A 17,819-nucleotide genomic window follows, 5' to 3' on the forward strand; every position below is an offset into this window, starting at 1 on the left:
CAAAGCTCATAGTAGTAACGCATCAGACATGTGCTTAGAGGCTCAGATGTTCTTTTAAACTATTAATGAATGAACTATAGCCCGGCAACTCACGTATATAGACAGGTCATTCATTGAAGACTTATAGCCTGTGTAAAAGGATTGTATTATCCTTTGTTCATTTTTACCATGCTCAGGTGTAAGTCATTTCTACCCCTTGTATTATACTCATAAAACTGGTTGTTGACTAGTAGATCGTTGTTGCTTTTGATTATTTTGTTTTTTATTTTATATATGTTCTTGTATTGCTCAAGTTTAAGTAGATATTTAATTGGGTGTAGTTCAGTCTGTGTGGGTTCGAAATGGAATTTGAAATAAAAAAGAATTGGAAAATAGAAATAATAGAATGTTACTATAATTTTTGATTATTAAAAATTCATTCTACTCTATTATTCATCAAAGTTAAATATTTTTGAAAAAATTATGTTTCTGATTAAATGTGTGAATTTGAAGGGGTCGATAAAATCATCTCTGTTCCCAAAATGAGGTGTTATTTTCAAAACATGTGAGAAACAGTATAACTCTATCAACATGGTTTTATCAACAAACGTTCAACAATAACAATCTTAGAGACTTACAAAACCAAGAATGGTTTATAACACTCTTTAATGCGTAAGTCCAATATCGTCTGGAATATGGCTCCCTAATCTGGTCACCTATATACAATGTGCATATACATCAACTCGAATCCTGTCAAAGAATTTTTATGAAATACATGGCTTACAAACTGGATGAAGCTTTCTCATCCTGAAGAATTGATAATAGAGTGCTGCTAAATAGATTTGCCCTCTTATCCTTGGAAAACAGAAGAACATATCATACTTGTATCTTCATATATAAACCTATTCATAGGCTGGTAGACTGCCCAGATTTGTTATCTCAACTAGATTTTCACGTACCGAGACGAAGTAGTAGAAACAAAATCTTCTTCTATTTGCCTATACCAAGAATTAACTTGTTAATAAAATCTCGAGTTTATAACATCTGTAAAAATCATAATAGTTTCTATTCAGAATGTAATATTTTTGTTGTTCCATTTGGACGCTTCAAGTATATAATTCGTAACAAGTAAAATACTGTGTTTCAACTCTCTGCACACTGCCAATTCAATTAGAATTCTACAGAATATGTTTTTTGATTATTCTATGTATGAATCAGTGTTTGTATAATGTACTAATCTATTAGTCTACTGGTTTTATATGCTATCATTGTATTTATTCTATTTTACTTATACTTATTCATAGCTGTAAACTCCATTATATTTGTCTTGTAATTGAGATTACTCCTGTTAGACAATAACCTTTTTTTTGATATCATGTTCAATTCAACAAGTGTTGGACAACACTGAAAACAAGATAGTGGAAACCGAAAAGTGAGCATTAATAAAATGAACTTTTAGAGCTGCCACAAAAAATATGTTGGTCAGACTAGCCGAAGTATTAAAGTCGTTTCAAAGAACACAAGGCGCATAAACATGATACTAGAGTTTTGGACACTTCTGAAAGTTTGGAAATAGCAAAGTGTATGAGAACTATGTTCTGTGACAAGTGTCCCATTCCAAAAAGTCCATTATCTTTTCTTTAATAAACCACTCAATGATGTGTGACTAAAAGAGGGAGTCCTTACTGTTCGGTATGAATATGTGAAGTTGAAGAAATTGGTAATTTCATCATTTGATGATGGCGACCCAGTCGCCCAAAAATGAAGACCAATTCTTTCAACGATTTATAATAATTAGTACTATTATTTTCAACCAAAAGAGGGTTATTGAAAATACACAAATATTTAACATTTTATTTTTAATAAGAGAGTTTTTAGTAAGATATTCCTATAAACTAATAATTGCTAAGATATTTCTTTTTATATCAAGGCAAAATATACCTATATTAGTAGAACATTAAGAAAAACCTTCATAGAAAAAACATAATCGAAAAACCAAGAAAAGCTTCTCAGCTCAAAATAACGGAAATATCAATAACATGTTTGTTAAAGAGGATATTATATAAATACAATGATTCGATGTTGAAAGTGATGGAAGAATTTTAATTACCTTTTACATTGCCGTCATACTCCAATGTGAAGCTTAAAAATATGGTTGGAAATATAAGAGTATGTTATATACGCAATTTGAAACCCATTGCTTTCATAAACTAATAAGTTGATGCTTGCTTTCAAACTATATTCAATTTGATCAGTTATTGCTCTTTTCACTTATAATCATCAATGACTCACTAATTGCGTGTTCAATCAAAATATTTTATACACTACTCATATTAGCCTTAAGGTCAAATTTACAAACATTTCATACAGCTATGAATCAAAGTATAAAATTGATTTGCACTGTTGACCTTCAAACTATGAATCACAGATTAAAAAATAAATTATTCTGAACATATATTTATTTCTCATTAAAAATGAGTCAGCGAATACTTTAAAAAATAAAACCCTAATTGAATCAAGAAAGTTATGCTAAAGTACAAATTTTCAACTGGATCAGTTTTAGATTATGATTACAAATATTTGGTGAAAATATAAAAGTCAAATTTGTCCAAGAGCAGATAGTAGATGATAATAGCAGTAATAGTAAACATTCCTTTCATTTTAAAGTTGAAGAATAACTTTGTGCACACAAACTCCACTCAAATATGCAACTTGAAATTTAGATTTTATTAATGTCTAAATTTATTGTTCTATTACATCTGTTTACAAAGAAATCAACAACATTAAAATGGACAGTGCAAAAAATAACTATCTTCGATTCAAACTGAGAAGTTCAACCTTGTGTTATTGAGTTTGTACTTGTTTTTCCAGCAAAAACTCAACTTGGTATGAATAATACATAACAAATGCTAGATATTTTGAGTTTATACTGCCAATATTTCAGGCCATTCATTTTGATGCTTGAAAATTATATTAAATTTGTGAAAAACAAAACTGTACAGTGATAAAAAGGCCCAATTTATTAATGTGACAGTTTCTAAACCTTATTGGAGATAATCTGATTGTCATCTTGAAGACTATCACAAATTATACAGATTTTCTATGGTGAATGTTGATTACCTTGCTGAACACTTAGATGTTTTGGAAACAATTGTGGAAAAAACATGAATTTGGAATAAATTTCCCAACCTCAACAATTTGAATAAAGCACGACGCAAACTGTTGCAAAGCCAAGATTTGATATCAACCACCGAACAAGATTTGTCCTGTCTGTCATAGTCCAGGCAGGTTGAAACAGCGCCATATGATGTTGTACTACAAAAGCTTTATTCTAGGGTTCTGTTTTCAACTGTTCAATATATGGGGTGAGTGAAATTCAAGAATTCCATCAATCATCATATATTTTGCAGTTCCCCATAGTCTAGTAAATTTTTTGGATGATGGCATTGCAGCTGATAATGGAGACAACATATTCAAGAAGATAGAAGATGATTTGGACATCTCTGTGGACTGCAGAGAAGAAAAGAAATAAGAAGTTATCAACCAATTTCACTGAAGTTAAAAAAATTATTTCCATTCATTTCTATTATTGCTATTCAAAGAGATTTCTATTATAATTCAAACATCTGAGATATAGGGGGAGAAAGTTCTAAGCGAAATATGTACCATGTATGCAATTTCTGTTTTCACTAAGGTATAGAAATCTGAGAGATTTCTATACCTTACAATTGATGAACTTACAGCACATATCTAAACATTAAGTTCTAACAATAGCCAGTACTTATAGTTTCAACTACCTCAATATGAATGCTATAAGTATAAGCCTAATTTTTATTCACACCACTCAATGTGTTGTAGATTTTTCAGATGGTCTTTCGAAGTTTTCTTACATATTTTACATATTATTATTCTATATTTGAAAACTGTAGGAAACTATGATTGATATGTAGGCAACAGTGCCATTCAGTTACCATATTTTCATTTTTCCAATCTAATACTCTGACCCCATATATGCTTGAAATGATGCATATGGTAAATTATAAAAATAATTATAAATTGTGATGATTTACTAATACCGTATAATATGACTGGGGGTTCTTCACAAAAAAGTAGAACTTCATATTCATAGAGTCAACTTACAAGGTAAACGTAACTAAATTGGAAATCACTAAAAAAAAATATTCTCCAAAATTAACAGAAATACATGTTTTTATTGATGTTGTAATGAAATATTTAGATTTGAGGACAAGTTCTGAGAATTGAATTAAGTTTTGTATATCAAATTTACAGTTCACCACGAAATATATAATTGAGTTTAAATGTCATATAACGCTCATCAACCATATATTTGAATGCTCAGTGAACAAAAAGCACATTGTCGAGTAACTTGATTGAACTTATTTGGTTTTAATTGGAAAATTTTTTATACACACCATATTTCAACAATCATCATGTCTCAAGCACTGTATTTTTTAATTCAAAGGAATTCTTCACTGAAGCCAGACCTTAGAATAGAATGGACTGTCAGCATATTACTCCAATTCATACATTTTTGTAATACTCCACTTTTGAATGTGGCAAATTGTTTACTATAAGGTCCTTTTTGGAGAAAAACCCAAGTATCTTGGGTACAATTGAATTATTTATAATACAATAAATAACTAGATGATAAAGATGAAACAGAAAGTGGTTTTTTCCAGATACCGATCAAAAATGCACCAAATATGCCCAGAGCTCCAAGGCATATCCCCCCTTATCAGCATATCACCATTTTTGCATAGGCATTACTCTAACTCTATTTTTCTGAATTGGTCGTGAATCTCCGGAGAGTGTTAGGTACTAGTATTATCATTTTATTTTCATCTATGAAAAAAGACTACATTTATGAAGGTAACCGACAATGTTAAATATTTAAACAACATCGAAGAATCGAGTAAATTGTTATTTAAATTTACAGTTAGATGAAGAATAGAAAACACTTCACATGAAACATGGGTTTAATTTTACAGGAAAAGTGGTTCTTGCAGATTCAATAGTATAATAATTCTCTTCAATTAAATATTCGTAGAAAAAAGTTGTTTCACATGCACTTATCATTATAAAATATACTTAAAAGAAATATTTATAAGATTTAAGGATGTTTTTTTTAAATCGAAATTCAAGTTTGCCATCAGTTTCTGCTTGGCTCCAGATGAAAAATAACTAAAGAGTAGTCACATGTATCCCAGTATCTGTCGAATTTTATTTTTTCACAAAAAAATGTATCATTTGTGTAAAAGCATATTTTTTCCAATTTACCGATTTGAGAACATTTGCTGAAAATCCAACTAAACCTAGAAAACTCAGTAGACAAGTAATGTGAAAAATATATGAACTTGCAATAATATTCTTCCAGTCTACAGAATTGAGTCGAGTATGTTGCAACTAGAAAAATTACTTGAAAACCCAGTTCTTTCCAATTTCATCTAAATTTCCATCCAAGAAAAATATATAAGCATCCTCTTTAACAATTACTTACGAATATTTGTGTAGAATTTTTCATCACAACTTGTGTGCGTAGAATATAGAAGCAACAATGCCTTAATTATATTTTTTTGATAAGTATGTACATCAATAGAAAGAAAATTTCTTGAATATGAACATTTGAAGACAGCAGTCATGTTGAATAGTCAGGAAACAGTGGTATTTCCCATCCTAATATTGACATTTTGGAAATATATTCATCAAATTTCTTTCTTGTTCAATCATGATGCGATTCATTTGAATTTCTCTATTGAAGGAGTTTTGTGAAATATCGTAGTAATGGGAAAAGTTTTGAAATATGAATATTTTTCATGTTTTATGATACAGAAATTTTTGAATTGATACTGTTAAAAACAATGAATATCAGAACAATTTCAACTTTCACTTATGAAGAAAACCAAAGCTTTCCACATGAGTAAAAAAATTCAAGAATTATTGAGGTAAAAAAAGAAAAGTCAACAAGAAGTGAATTTCAGAAGACAATTCCAAATTCAATAGTGTTAGCTAAGTTTTAATGATGATGCTGGTAATGAATTCAATAAAGTAATTTTTCAGAATAAAATTTGACTATAACTATAGGATCAAAATACTTTGTCGTAATCTCATATGCCTTCTCTTAACCACACAAATTCACTCACTTCAAACACTCACACAGTAATTGTAAAATTTTTCAAAACTTGGCGATAGTTGGATCATAGTGGGAGCAGAACAGATTATCACTCATTCTCGAGAGATCCCTAGTATCAACTTTCCTGACCTATAGAATTGAGCACTTAATCTTGATAGGAACCCTTCCGTGGCTGCCAAAGTTTTTATGGGATCGCTTTCCTCTTGACTTGTCTTTTCGAATTTCCCTAACTAAGGTGTAAAAGGCATCATCCACACCCATTCTCGTTTTAGCAGATGTCTCTACGAAAGGTATTCCATACTGCTTGGCGACCTAAAAAAATAATCATATGAAATTAACCTGCTTCAACATTTCTCACTCAAAGTTAAATGAAATCTAACCAATGAAAAAATAAATTCAAAGCAAAATGGGAAAAAGCTTTGTGTATTTTCTTAGAACACTTACAGATATTATCATTGTTCAAAATATATGCCCTGTTTGCCCTTCCAGAGTTTTATTTAAAAAATGTGTGTATATCTTATTTCTTTTCTTATTGTTCTCTACCTGTGCAGAAAAAAGGAAAATGTAAAGAATTTCAGATGGATAAGCTTGTCACCAGTTATTCCAAAAATATTTTGTTGTAGTGCAACTCTTTTGGTATGAAACAAACAATTACACAATTAATAACTGATTTCACTTGAAAAGTTCACTCTACCGTAATTATGTATGTACTTGTGATACACTGTTTGGAACCTTTGGAGTAGTAATGAATATTACTGGAGTTTTTTTTCCAACACCGAACCATTATTTCAACACCTCTACATGTGTTTCGATCACCAAGCCATCAGATATTTCTCCAAAGCAATGATGAGAGTCATTAATAGTAAATTGTTGCTTCACAAGTTACAGTACACTGATGATCTTGTGAGAAAAGTAACAAATTCAGCAGTGATTTTGTTTGCTGACAATTTTAAATTATATCAGGAAATTAATTTAACCTTATATTGAGCGAATTTTCAAAATAATCAGAGTCTCTTGACCGTCTGGTACAGCAAGAACAAATCTTACATTGAAGGTTCAAATGAAATCAATGTGCGACATATACAACTCAATTTGTGATCATTGTGATACTGATCAACTAAAAGTAACGGCATTTGAAATATGGAAATGATTTTTACACTTTTTTTCTGGTTTCATTTCATTATTTTGAATACTTATCTGGATTTATTGATTGAATAAGGCAACGCGAGACATACTGCAAAGCATTAAATTGTCAGGACATAACCTTACCTCTCTAGCTTGATTCATATCGACAGCCCACGTTGTTAGGTCACATTTGTTTCCAACAAGAACCATTGGTACTTCCTCGGCATCCTTAACTCGCTTGATCTGCTCCCTGTACGTCCCTATGTCTTCGAAACTTTTAGCGGAGTTCACTGCAAAAACTAAAAGGAAACCTTCACCCGTTCTCATATACTGGTCTCGCATGGCACTGTACTCTTCTTGACCTGCTGTATCCAAAATATCCAGAAGGCAGGTGTCACCATCTATCACAACTTGCTTTCTATAAGAATCCTCTATGGTGGGATCATATTCATCAACAAAATGATTCTGGATCAACTGAATAGTCAATGCTGATTTTCCAACGCCACCTGCTCCTACTACTACAAGTTTATATTCAGTCATTTTTGAGCTATCTGTTAAATTTCTGAAAAATATACGTAGAGAAGCTTTTCGAGATCTTTTATTTTCCTTACGAGTCGTTTCAGCCACTGTCAAAGCATAATAATGAATGCACACAACGAACCAAAACTGAAGCAATTAAGAACATTCATACACTTAATAAAAAGTCCTAATTAATTGTAATCAAGAAACTATAGAGAACGGCCAACAAAAGTTATGATACCGTCACGCAAAAATGACAAAATCAAGAAAATATACGTTTAGTTGTTTAGTACTTTTAGGAGATAACTAAAATCCTGTTTAGGTTTTTTTGGTCCCAGTTTTGCCAACACGTTTTGGGCGTTTCCACTTCGTGATTACACACTTTGAAAGGACTGTCGGTTCTTCGATTATTTCTGTATATATATTGAATCATTTCGTCACGAGCAATATGCATGCAAACCCTCGTGTTTTTACCAATTCGCTATTGTTTTGTCAAAAACCCACGTCGATAGATGGTGTCATGAATCGAAATCTGCCGCGCGTATTTTGTTCAGATTTTCAATGCATGGACGATAATTGAAAAAAATCTTCCACCTAATTTCAGTTCATTCTCAAATGTAAACTAGATTGAAAATTGAAACCTCTCTGTATTAAATGGATACGATCTGACCGGTAAAGATTGATGAAAGGATATTTGAATTTGTCAATTTCAATTTGAATTTTTCAATTGATCATGTTGATTAAATTGGTGGAAAATATCTGAAGAATATCATGAGTTTCTTACTATTCTAATCAATTCTCGGTCTATGATTAATAGTATGAATTTGATTTCTAGTTATCACTCGTCACATACATCTTGAGAAAATGCAATGACATGACAGTATAGATGATCCAACGCACCAGAAAGCGTTATTTCGATCCTCATGAATTTAGTTGACTTTCAGTGAAAGCTGCAAAAAAGCAATGACCAAATATATCTTCCGGTGGTCGATGTTGAAGCTTGTTTCTGCAACGAATTACCAGTGGGAGCCTCGAATAATATTGATATTCCCGTGGATTGAGACTTTTATCGATCCCATAGATGACGTAGATGAGAAAACATTGCATTTTTTAATCAGGCCTTTTTTTAAATACAGTTTATGCTAGTAATGCATTCACGATTTAGACTTGCACCACCGATGAGACCTAAGGCGGGTTAGAACAGCGATGTCTGATGTTGGTTCATGAATATTTTCTCAAAAGCTAAATTCCACTGTAATTTTTTCAAATATCGATTCGGCTAGACACACCGTGACTAAAGAGCTTGATGAATGTTAGATTAAATGAATATTATGCATGTTCACATTATATATTACAGTTCACAATATATTCGACAGCAAGTGTAGTCAACATCTGAACATAAAATGTTCTTTCTTTTTGAAAAAAAATGGAACTAAATTTTCTGAAACGGAATATATTTTTCAATATGTTGAAAAACATCTCAAATACATATGTATTGACAAAGGAATATAATTGGAGAAAAGCTCAATAAAAGTTCATTCATGAAATTTCTAAAAATAAGAAATTATAGCATTTGTTTGATATAGATATTTCATATCATATATTTTTCTCAATAAAATAATTTTCGAATTCTAGTTCTGTAATTATCTCTGTCGGAGATACAATTAAGGATATTCACTCATCCTCGTCAATCGTTTTAGCATATATAGACACTGTATTATTCATAATTTTTTATAAGACTCATGGTATTGACTCGTTTATTCTCAAATAGTAAAAACTAACAAAAATATTCTGTTTTGCAAAACGATGATAAATGAATATTCTCAAGTACAGGAGATTCGTTGGTATGTCAACAATAGGTAATACCAAAACCCCGGACAATTGACACGCAAACCATTCTACAAATTGCAGTCAATTTCATAGATATATACTATATATCATTTCTATGGTCAATTTTGACTCAATCACTGATGATAGTATACGCCAATCGAGACCGCGTGTTTCTATTGTGACACCGAAGTTTGGCAACGCTAACACACAGAACAAATAGCAGAGATGAAAGAGTTTGTAACTTTAACGAAAAGTCAGAAAAATAATATCTGTATTTGACATATAAACATATGGAATGCAATGTTGTCATTTTCTCTTCATCTTAATTTGTTAATCTTAGTGTTATGAGAAAGGTCTGGAATAATTAAAGAAGACAAAAGACCCGGAATTTTCGTGAATCATTCCACATTCAAGGTATTCTTAAGATTACTCTTCGGTTGATTTTATTTTGATGATATTTAAACTAGTAGTCTAAGGTGAGTAGTAGAAAACATGATTTCTTTATCCAATGATTATTGAAGATGGCCATCATTTAACTTTTAGAGAAATATGTCCTGGAAACAAGGCCACGATTGCTACACAGACAATATTAAAGTAAAAATTTCTGAGAGATATAAACCTCCTCCCCGTATAAATATAGCAGTGACTTATGCACAGAGTTTAATCATAAATAAACAAACACAAGATAATATTCCAAAATATGAATTTACCACTGAAAGAAATGTTTTGGATAGTCTGAGGAACTGGAAAAGCGTTAGGGCAACTGCTTTCCAAGAGCGAAGAACAAAAATTGAAAAAGCTAGGGAAGAAATGAAACGAGTAGCATTAGAAAGTGCTGAACAGTTAGATGAAGTAGAGCTCAAGACTGTACAAGAGACTGCAATTACGACGTGTACTAACAATAACTTTATTCCTACTTATACAAGTGTACCATTCAGTACTTCTATTAATCAGAGTTGCATGAACTACTCGACAAATAATAGTATTCTCGTTCCTACACAGGCTACTAATCATTATTCTCACATTTTAACCCCTGTTCCGTTACAAAATAATGAAAACCAGCAATATAGTTGCAAACAACATGATAAAAGCCCGTTTAACATTTCTGATTTTGAAAATGATACCTCTAGTCCTTTTGATAATATGGAACTGAAATCTATTAATGATATGGAAGAGTTAGCCCAAGTTTTGAATAAAGAAAAGAAGAGTTATGAAATGAATACTCCTGTGTATTCGAATTTTCCGAATGCTCAACCAACTAGTTCTCAAGTGCAACCACAATATGTGGGTTACCCAAATAATCAATTTTATAACATTCCGCCTTCGATTTCTTACATGCAGCCACCTACAACAGACTATTCACAAACTAATGGTTATTACTACCCCCAGAATCAACCATTGCAGCAACAGTATTTTTATTCCAAACCCAGTACTGTAGACTATAGGTATGGTACATCAATTCAATCTACTCCTTTTGAAACTAAATCATCTAACTGTCGAAGTGTCCCAGATATAGTAAAGGCTCTTGAAGATGAAATGGAGAATACCTGTATTGGGGTCCAAACTCCAAAAAACTCATTCATTAGGACTAGTGTTACTTCTCAGAATAGCCGACCTAAGAGCACTGACGCTGTATATCCAAGGCCAAAGATAAAAACTGACCAGTTGGATGACCCTTTCGATTTATTGACTATAAAACAACAAGAAATTTGTAGACAAATATGTTCAATGGGGTTTCCCCTTCCTAGGGTGGCGAGGACTTACAAAATCTTTGGAAATGATCAAAAGAAGGTGAGAAATTTGCAGCATACTAGAAAGAATATGTGAATGATTGAATGATTTGCATTATATAGTAAGTAAGTAGCCTTTATTGAATAGGAATAATCCAAATATTCACAATACAAAGTTATAGTTCTACAATAAATGATAATAATCATTATCATCATAATAATCAAGTAAATGCTATATCAAAACATAATATAATAAATGAATCCATGTATAAATTTATTACAAAATACATTATTGACAATAAACAAAGTAAGATTGAGATAATACAAATATCAAAACTATACAATAACTGACTCAATTCAGCTGAAAATCTATAATACAATACAACTACATTCATAACAATCACAAATATTTTGAGAGTTTTTTTCTTAAACGATACAAACAATATCACATTTTTTAATTTAATTTGGAAGGGAATTGTATTCAACTAAACCTCGTATGAATAGTGAGTTCGTACCTTGAAAATTGTTTGCACTTCTAGTACAGTATTCGTGGACCTCATGATTAAACTTGATGAATTGTTTGAAATAAGTTGGCATCAAACCTTTGACAATCCTTAAAATGAAGATCATTGCTGAGATAGTCAACCTTTTGGTTACTGATTGCCACTGTAAAGTCTCTAACATATGGGTTATTGGAGTATATCTATTACATTTTAGGATTAATGTCATCCCACGATTTTCAAGTTTTTGTAGAGAAGCTTTCCTGTTATTGTTTAATAGAAATAGTGTTGTAGAAATAGTATTGTGGTTTAATGATACTATTAAAAACTATCAATCTTGCTTTTAACGATACGTGAGCAGCTATTCTTGAGAAGAAAAAGAGTGTTTTAGAATTTTTTTTCTGTGTATTTGGTGATCATGTATTTTGGAGAGTTAGTTACTAATTTATATGCATTAAACACAAATTCATTTTATAAATACGATGTATTTCTTGACCGTTTTATTTTATTTCGTGGATTTCCTTGGGAGATTTGGTTTGTATAAAAATAAAATTAGGAATATAAATGGTCTAAATCAGTCAAACACTTTTCTTGTTTCTATAGAAGCTAGTGTCTTTCTTTTTTAATTAAATAAATGATCTTTCATTGGCAAAGCAATATACTGTGGTCTTTTTAATTTTTTCAGAAGTAACACAATCAAAATTAGGAATATTCATTCATTATAAATTAACAGGTATACAAATAAATTTTCACAATAGACAGGTGTTTGATCTATTTATTAATGGCATGTTTATCTGATCATCATCTCACTAAATATATAAAATGTATTAAGTGATAGTTACATGGCCTACTGACTGCAAATAGCCATGATGCTCGCTAGGCGGCTTGGGGAGTTATTAACATTACACACCCATAACATGAAGCTGATGAACAAGCAGTCGTTGCCGTTAAAACCAAGAAATAAAAAAGTGTTAGTTCTTATGATTCAAAACATTGTGGAAATTATGATCAGTAAAAGGAAAGAAACTGAAAATTGTCTCTGTTTGGTTTCTGAATTTCACAGTTGATCTTGCTTCTTGAAAGTGAACTTTGTGAAATGAGTTATTCTCTTATGTATATATTTTCAAGCTGAAATTAGCAATAGTTAATAAAAGTAAATAATGATGTTATCTTCTATTGCAGATGGTAGAACATCTTTTGGCTTTAACAGATCTTCTAGATTTAGGATTTCCGGAAAAAGATGTCTCAGATGCATTGGTGCAGTGCGACAATGATCGGGACAAAGCCCTGGATAAATTGATATCATAAAATTTTCGTATGGGTATGGCTGTGCTGTTACATAATCTGTATGCTGAAACATAATTTATACTTATTTATTTGTAAATAATCATTTGTACCCTCTTTGAGACTTTTACTTTATCATATTTTAAGAACAAAACGAATAAAATTATTATCGATGCAATAATTCTTTACTATTAGGCGACAAAACCATAACAGTTTCTGCTTTCCTGTACTGACGAGAGGTAATACCCTGAAACCGGCCTGTAGGTGACCTTCTCGAATAATTTCAGCATAGTTCTGTTGCTGGATGAACGAGAAACATCTGCTAGACTAACCTCTGTGAGGTATCTTGCTTAAATGTCTGTCGGATATAACTCAATATCCCACGTGGTATCAGCCGGGAAAGTAGTCCCCCCCATGCCCCTCCCGGGTTGTGTGCCCAGGTCGCAAGCTCCCTCCTTACGGAAATGCTTCCGCAGGTTTGGACCTGGCGACCCTTTCCTTCCACCCCCGTTTCTTAAGGAAACGGTCCTCAATCCAGCTGCTGGCACTTCAGCAAGATTGATATCTAACCTCTTTTGGTTGGAAACCAGCCTTTAGGTGCTTTTATTTCCCTATCTAACTTCTCGGTTTAAATTTTATTTGGCTCTTGTTTGTCGCGGTATTCCTAATTGAATTTTTGGGGAAAGTAGTTGTTTTCCGGCAGGCATTTATAGCATATCCATTCCTAATTGGAACGGCAATAAAAATAAGAGTACAGTCATAAACATTTCTTGCCTGTGGCCCCTAGTCGCCCAGATAGTTAGTAAAAGTGCTATCAAATGTAGTTGAGGAATAAAGGCTCGGCTAGCTGGACTGGCTGAATAATAATTTTTTGTTTGTTTCACAATATTTCTTTATCAGTGCTGTGTGTTCGTGGGATTAGGTGAGGTAGTGAGTGGTTTTGCAAACCGATTTTTGAAAACTTTTTCTAGAGATTAATTACCCTAACACCAAACTGATATTTTTGCACTCAACGCGCGTTTCGCTAACAAGGTTAGCATCTTCAGGAGAAGTAAATTGATACTGAATCTAAAGACAAGGGTTAGCTGTTTATACACCTAAAGTTTTTTGGTCCGATGTGGACTTTGTTAAATGATGATTATCCTAATTGATTTTTCGGTAATTAACTAGTGGAACCACTACCTGCAAATTAATTTGTCAACAATAGATTAAAAAGCGGACAAATTAATTTGCAGGTAGTGGTTCCACTAGTTAATTAAGATCAATCAATCAATCAATTAAGATAATCATCATTTAACAAACAAAGTCCACATCGGACCAAAACACTTTAGGTATATAAACAGCTAACACTTGTCTTTAGATTCAGAATCAATTTGCTTCTCCTGAAGATGCTAACCTTGTTAGTGAAACGCGCGTCGAGTGCAAAAATATCACTTTGGTGTTAGGGTAATTGATCTCTAGAAAAAGTTCTCAACTTTTACACCAAAGGTTCCAATCTCATCGTTTGAACCGATTTTTGTGAAAATCTTAGTGATTTTGGGTACTTCCATCAATATGGCTTTTTTTAGACCTTTTGAAACAAATGACAACATTACGTGTGAGTAATCTGTGTCAATCGACAGGGATCCGGAACTTGAAAATAAGGACTTACAGGTTCAAGTTCAACAAGTAATTTTAAATATTCATGAATGCTTGAAGAAGGAAAACTGTCACACTTTAGAATGCTATTGTGAATAGAATATGCGAGTTAACGAAACTATCTCGATCGACAGTTTTTCGAGTGATTAAAATAGGGATGTCATTGACCATGCAATGAAACGAAAACAAAGGAATAAAAAATTCGCAAACGTTGATGGTGCTACAAAAGATGTGATTCGGCGAACAATTTATGGTATATACCAAAAAAATTAAGTACCAACCTTGGAAATGATTTGGTATAAATTACTCGACTACCCCGATTACAATTACAAATCTTTAGAAATTCTACGAGGTGTTTTATTGTCTTGTGGTTTCAATTATAAAAAATTGAACAATCGGATGGTCATAATGGAATCGACACGCATTGTTCAACTCCGACAAGAATATTTGAGGCTAATGAAAAGCTACCGAGAATCCAGCAGACATATAATCTACCTCGACGAAACTTGGTTTGACACCCATGATGTTGTCAAATATGGCTGGGTAGACGAAACCAAGTATTGTGCATTGAACACACCTTCTTCAAGGGGAAAACGTGTTATAATTTTGCATGCCGGGAATGAAACCTAACGCTTTGCATCTGTCGGCCAAAAATATAAAAGATTCGTCTGCTGATTACCACGAAGATATGACTGCGGCTTTATTCGAAACCTGGTTCAGTGAGCAGCTTCTTCCAGATATTCCTGCAAACTCGGTTATTGCTATGGATAACGCTTCGTATCATTCTTGGTTATTGACTACAATACCAAACATTAACACAAAAAAAAAGCAGATATTGTTAATTTCATGCGAAATCATGACATGGAAATACCCGAAAAGATTTCAATGAAAAAGGTATTACTGGCGACCATAAAACAACGTAATTTCAAAGAAGAGTATATTATTGATTCGATGTGTGAAACACGTGGTCATATTCTCTTACGTTTGCCTCCATACTATTGTGTTCAATCCAATTGAAATGGTTTGGGCTACAATGGAAAAAAGCTTGCGGAAATGTAATCAGTCACCGACTTTGAATGCCGTAGTGCTTGACAATATAAGGTGAGCGATGAATGAAGTAGTTAATAGTGATGTGTGGAAGAACTGTGTGGCCCACGTTATAAAAGAAGAGAACAAATATTATGTGCAAAGTTCCATAAATCCGATCGTTATTCAACCCGATGATGATTTCACCTCATCCGAATATAGCGAAGAATTTTTATTTTTCTAGCAATTTTGTTGGCCTCTATTATTTTGTAAATATATGTTTGACGAGAATTCGGTGTGATTATTTGTGTTCTCATTGTATTTTAGAGTTTTCGACTCGGAAATCAACTACCTTGAATTTAGAAGTTTTACATAATTACCCATGGTTGAAAAATTCAGTTGAGATAACTTTTTCATGGGGTGATCAATTGCTATGATTGTAAGAATAAGTAACTGAAAAACTACCACAGAAAAATAATATGCCGACGCCTATGTCGAGGCGTGAATTCCTTCTCTATGCTGTTCCAATTGGTATTGGAAATACTATACCAGAACCTATGGTGTAGGTAGTTGGGAGAGATGAATATTTCGAAATATTTACTATCTTATATGTATGAAAATTGTTTTCGGAATTTTTTGATAGTTGGATTGAAACTAAAATCCAAATATTTTGCAGGCGGATGTAGACGATTGTAAAAATTTGAATTCAAACTTCTAGCCTAGATCTGGGAAGACACAATAATTCTGCAGATATTGTATAGGTATATCATGGTTGTTTCAGAAAACTCTTGATATTTTTATTGATCTCTAGCAAAATGGTATAAGCATACATGGTAGGTAGTGGCATTATAAAGAGGTGAATGAACTGAAGAGAATTTTTTGATTGATTCGGCCGTTACTCGATGAAGATCCATAGTATAGGTAATTCCAAAAACTACACTTCATGATTTGATCTCCACAAACTTTATTTGAAAAATATCTCACAACATGTTTCGCTAAGACATTAGATTTTTTTAAGTGATTTATGAGCTAATGTGTTAGCGAAACATGTGAGATATTTTTCAAATAAAGTTTGTGGAGATCAAATCGTGAGGTGTAGTTTTTGAAAAAAAACAAAAAAATGAAGAGAGAATGTTTCCTTCGCATTTGCTAAAATTGCAACAGTCTTTTCCTGAATCACATTTTCTAGCCTCTCATCTGTTGAAAGAAAGTTGTAATTGTTGAAATGTTTGGAGTTAATCGATCCATTGGACGATGGCTATTTAGCTCGGATAACTACAGTTCTCATTTAAGTAATTACTTTCTAGAATTTGTTTTAAAATGTATCATTTCTTAGATTTCCAGAAGAAAAATTAAATACTTTAACAACTATCGGTTGTTGGCTGGTGATTTAAAAAAATGTACTACATGTTTGGAACAATTGATCAAATGAAAGTTTCTGAGAAGTTTAATAAAATCAGTATCGAATGCTGAAATTCAAAATAACAATTGACAAAATATACTTGGATATTCCACTATTTCTCCTGACTGAAATCTCCTGACCGACTCACTGGAATCTTTTTCTAATACGTTGATCATTATGGATAGTCAAAGATGACGTCAGTTTCTATGGAAAACATTCCCATGGTTCAAGAGTTGTGCCCAGCTAAATTATAATCATCCTCATGGGCTCATCACGTTTTTGGCATCAAACATTATTGTTCTCTGTACTAATTTGTACAGGGAACAATTTGAACACCTTCTTTATAAGATGTTTGTGACATTCTTCTGTAAATAAATTGTATGCCACCTGTGATCCGATGCCTCATCTTTTTATTATCCGTTGTAAAAATAGCGACTTGTAAACAGCCCTGCCTGGTATTGTATCATGGATATACTGCTTGCTGTGAACGCTACAGACAGACAGAAAGCGAATTTTCATTCAGCTGTTAATGTTGAAGCTTGGCTTTGCAATAGACCTCCATTGAGACTACTTTTGCTTAGATATTCCTGGGTTGAATTTTCTGTTGGGTCCCACAGAAAACTCAACCCCACTAA

At 32.4% G+C, this 17,819-nt stretch overlaps 2 protein-coding genes across 3 annotated transcripts; one reads left to right on the top strand and one right to left on the bottom strand.

Annotated features, from left to right (window-relative positions):
- Positions 1-1,819: 1,819 nt before the first annotated feature.
- Ras85D (ras-like protein 1) lies at positions 1,820-8,088 on the bottom strand. Its single transcript, XM_023161578.2, has 3 exons — positions 7,867-8,088; positions 7,400-7,817; positions 1,820-6,442 (listed from the first exon to the last, which is right to left on the bottom strand). The coding sequence occupies exons 2-3, from the start codon at positions 7,793-7,795 to the stop codon at positions 6,260-6,262; spliced, it is 579 nt and encodes a 192-aa protein (XP_023017346.1). The 5' UTR covers positions 7,796-7,817; positions 7,867-8,088; the 3' UTR covers positions 1,820-6,259.
- A 1,794-nt stretch (positions 8,089-9,882) lies between these two features.
- Positions 9,883-13,235, top strand: LOC111506506 (uncharacterized). 2 transcript variants are annotated; one of them, XM_023161601.2, is made up of 3 exons: positions 9,883-10,080; positions 10,126-11,395; positions 13,017-13,235. In XM_023161601.2, exons 2-3 carry the CDS (start codon positions 10,154-10,156, stop codon positions 13,140-13,142), a joined length of 1,368 nt encoding a protein of 455 aa, XP_023017369.2. In that variant the 5' UTR covers positions 9,883-10,080; positions 10,126-10,153; the 3' UTR covers positions 13,143-13,235. The 2 variants fall into 2 exon arrangements, with proteins under 2 accessions (XP_023017369.2, XP_023017359.2); XM_023161591.2 differs by having other exon boundaries at positions 9,884-10,080; positions 10,148-11,395.
- Positions 13,236-17,819: the final 4,584 nt, after the last annotated feature.

This window comes from Leptinotarsa decemlineata, unplaced genomic scaffold (genome assembly GCF_025532065.1).
Source record: "Leptinotarsa decemlineata unplaced genomic scaffold, Ldec_3_MD MMD2_tig00002974_RagTag_RagTag, whole genome shotgun sequence".
NCBI classification, from domain to species: Eukaryota; Metazoa; Arthropoda; class Insecta; order Coleoptera; family Chrysomelidae; genus Leptinotarsa; species Leptinotarsa decemlineata.

Bases quoted from the DNA above. Each gene is read 5' to 3' on its own strand.
- Ras85D (XM_023161578.2), bottom strand. From the start codon at position 7,795: ATGACTGAATATAAACTTGTAGTAGTAGGAGCAGGTGGCGTTGGAAAA. The intron at 6,443-7,399 runs GTAAGGTTATGT...TTATTTTTTTAG, and splicing joins ATATGAATCAAGCTAGAGAG to GTCGCCAAGCAGTATGGAAT.
- LOC111506506 (XM_023161601.2), top strand. From the start codon at position 10,154: ATGTCCTGGAAACAAGGCCACGATTGCTACACAGACAATATTAAAGTA. The intron at 11,396-13,016 runs GTGAGAAATTTG...CTTCTATTGCAG, and splicing joins TTGGAAATGATCAAAAGAAG to ATGGTAGAACATCTTTTGGC.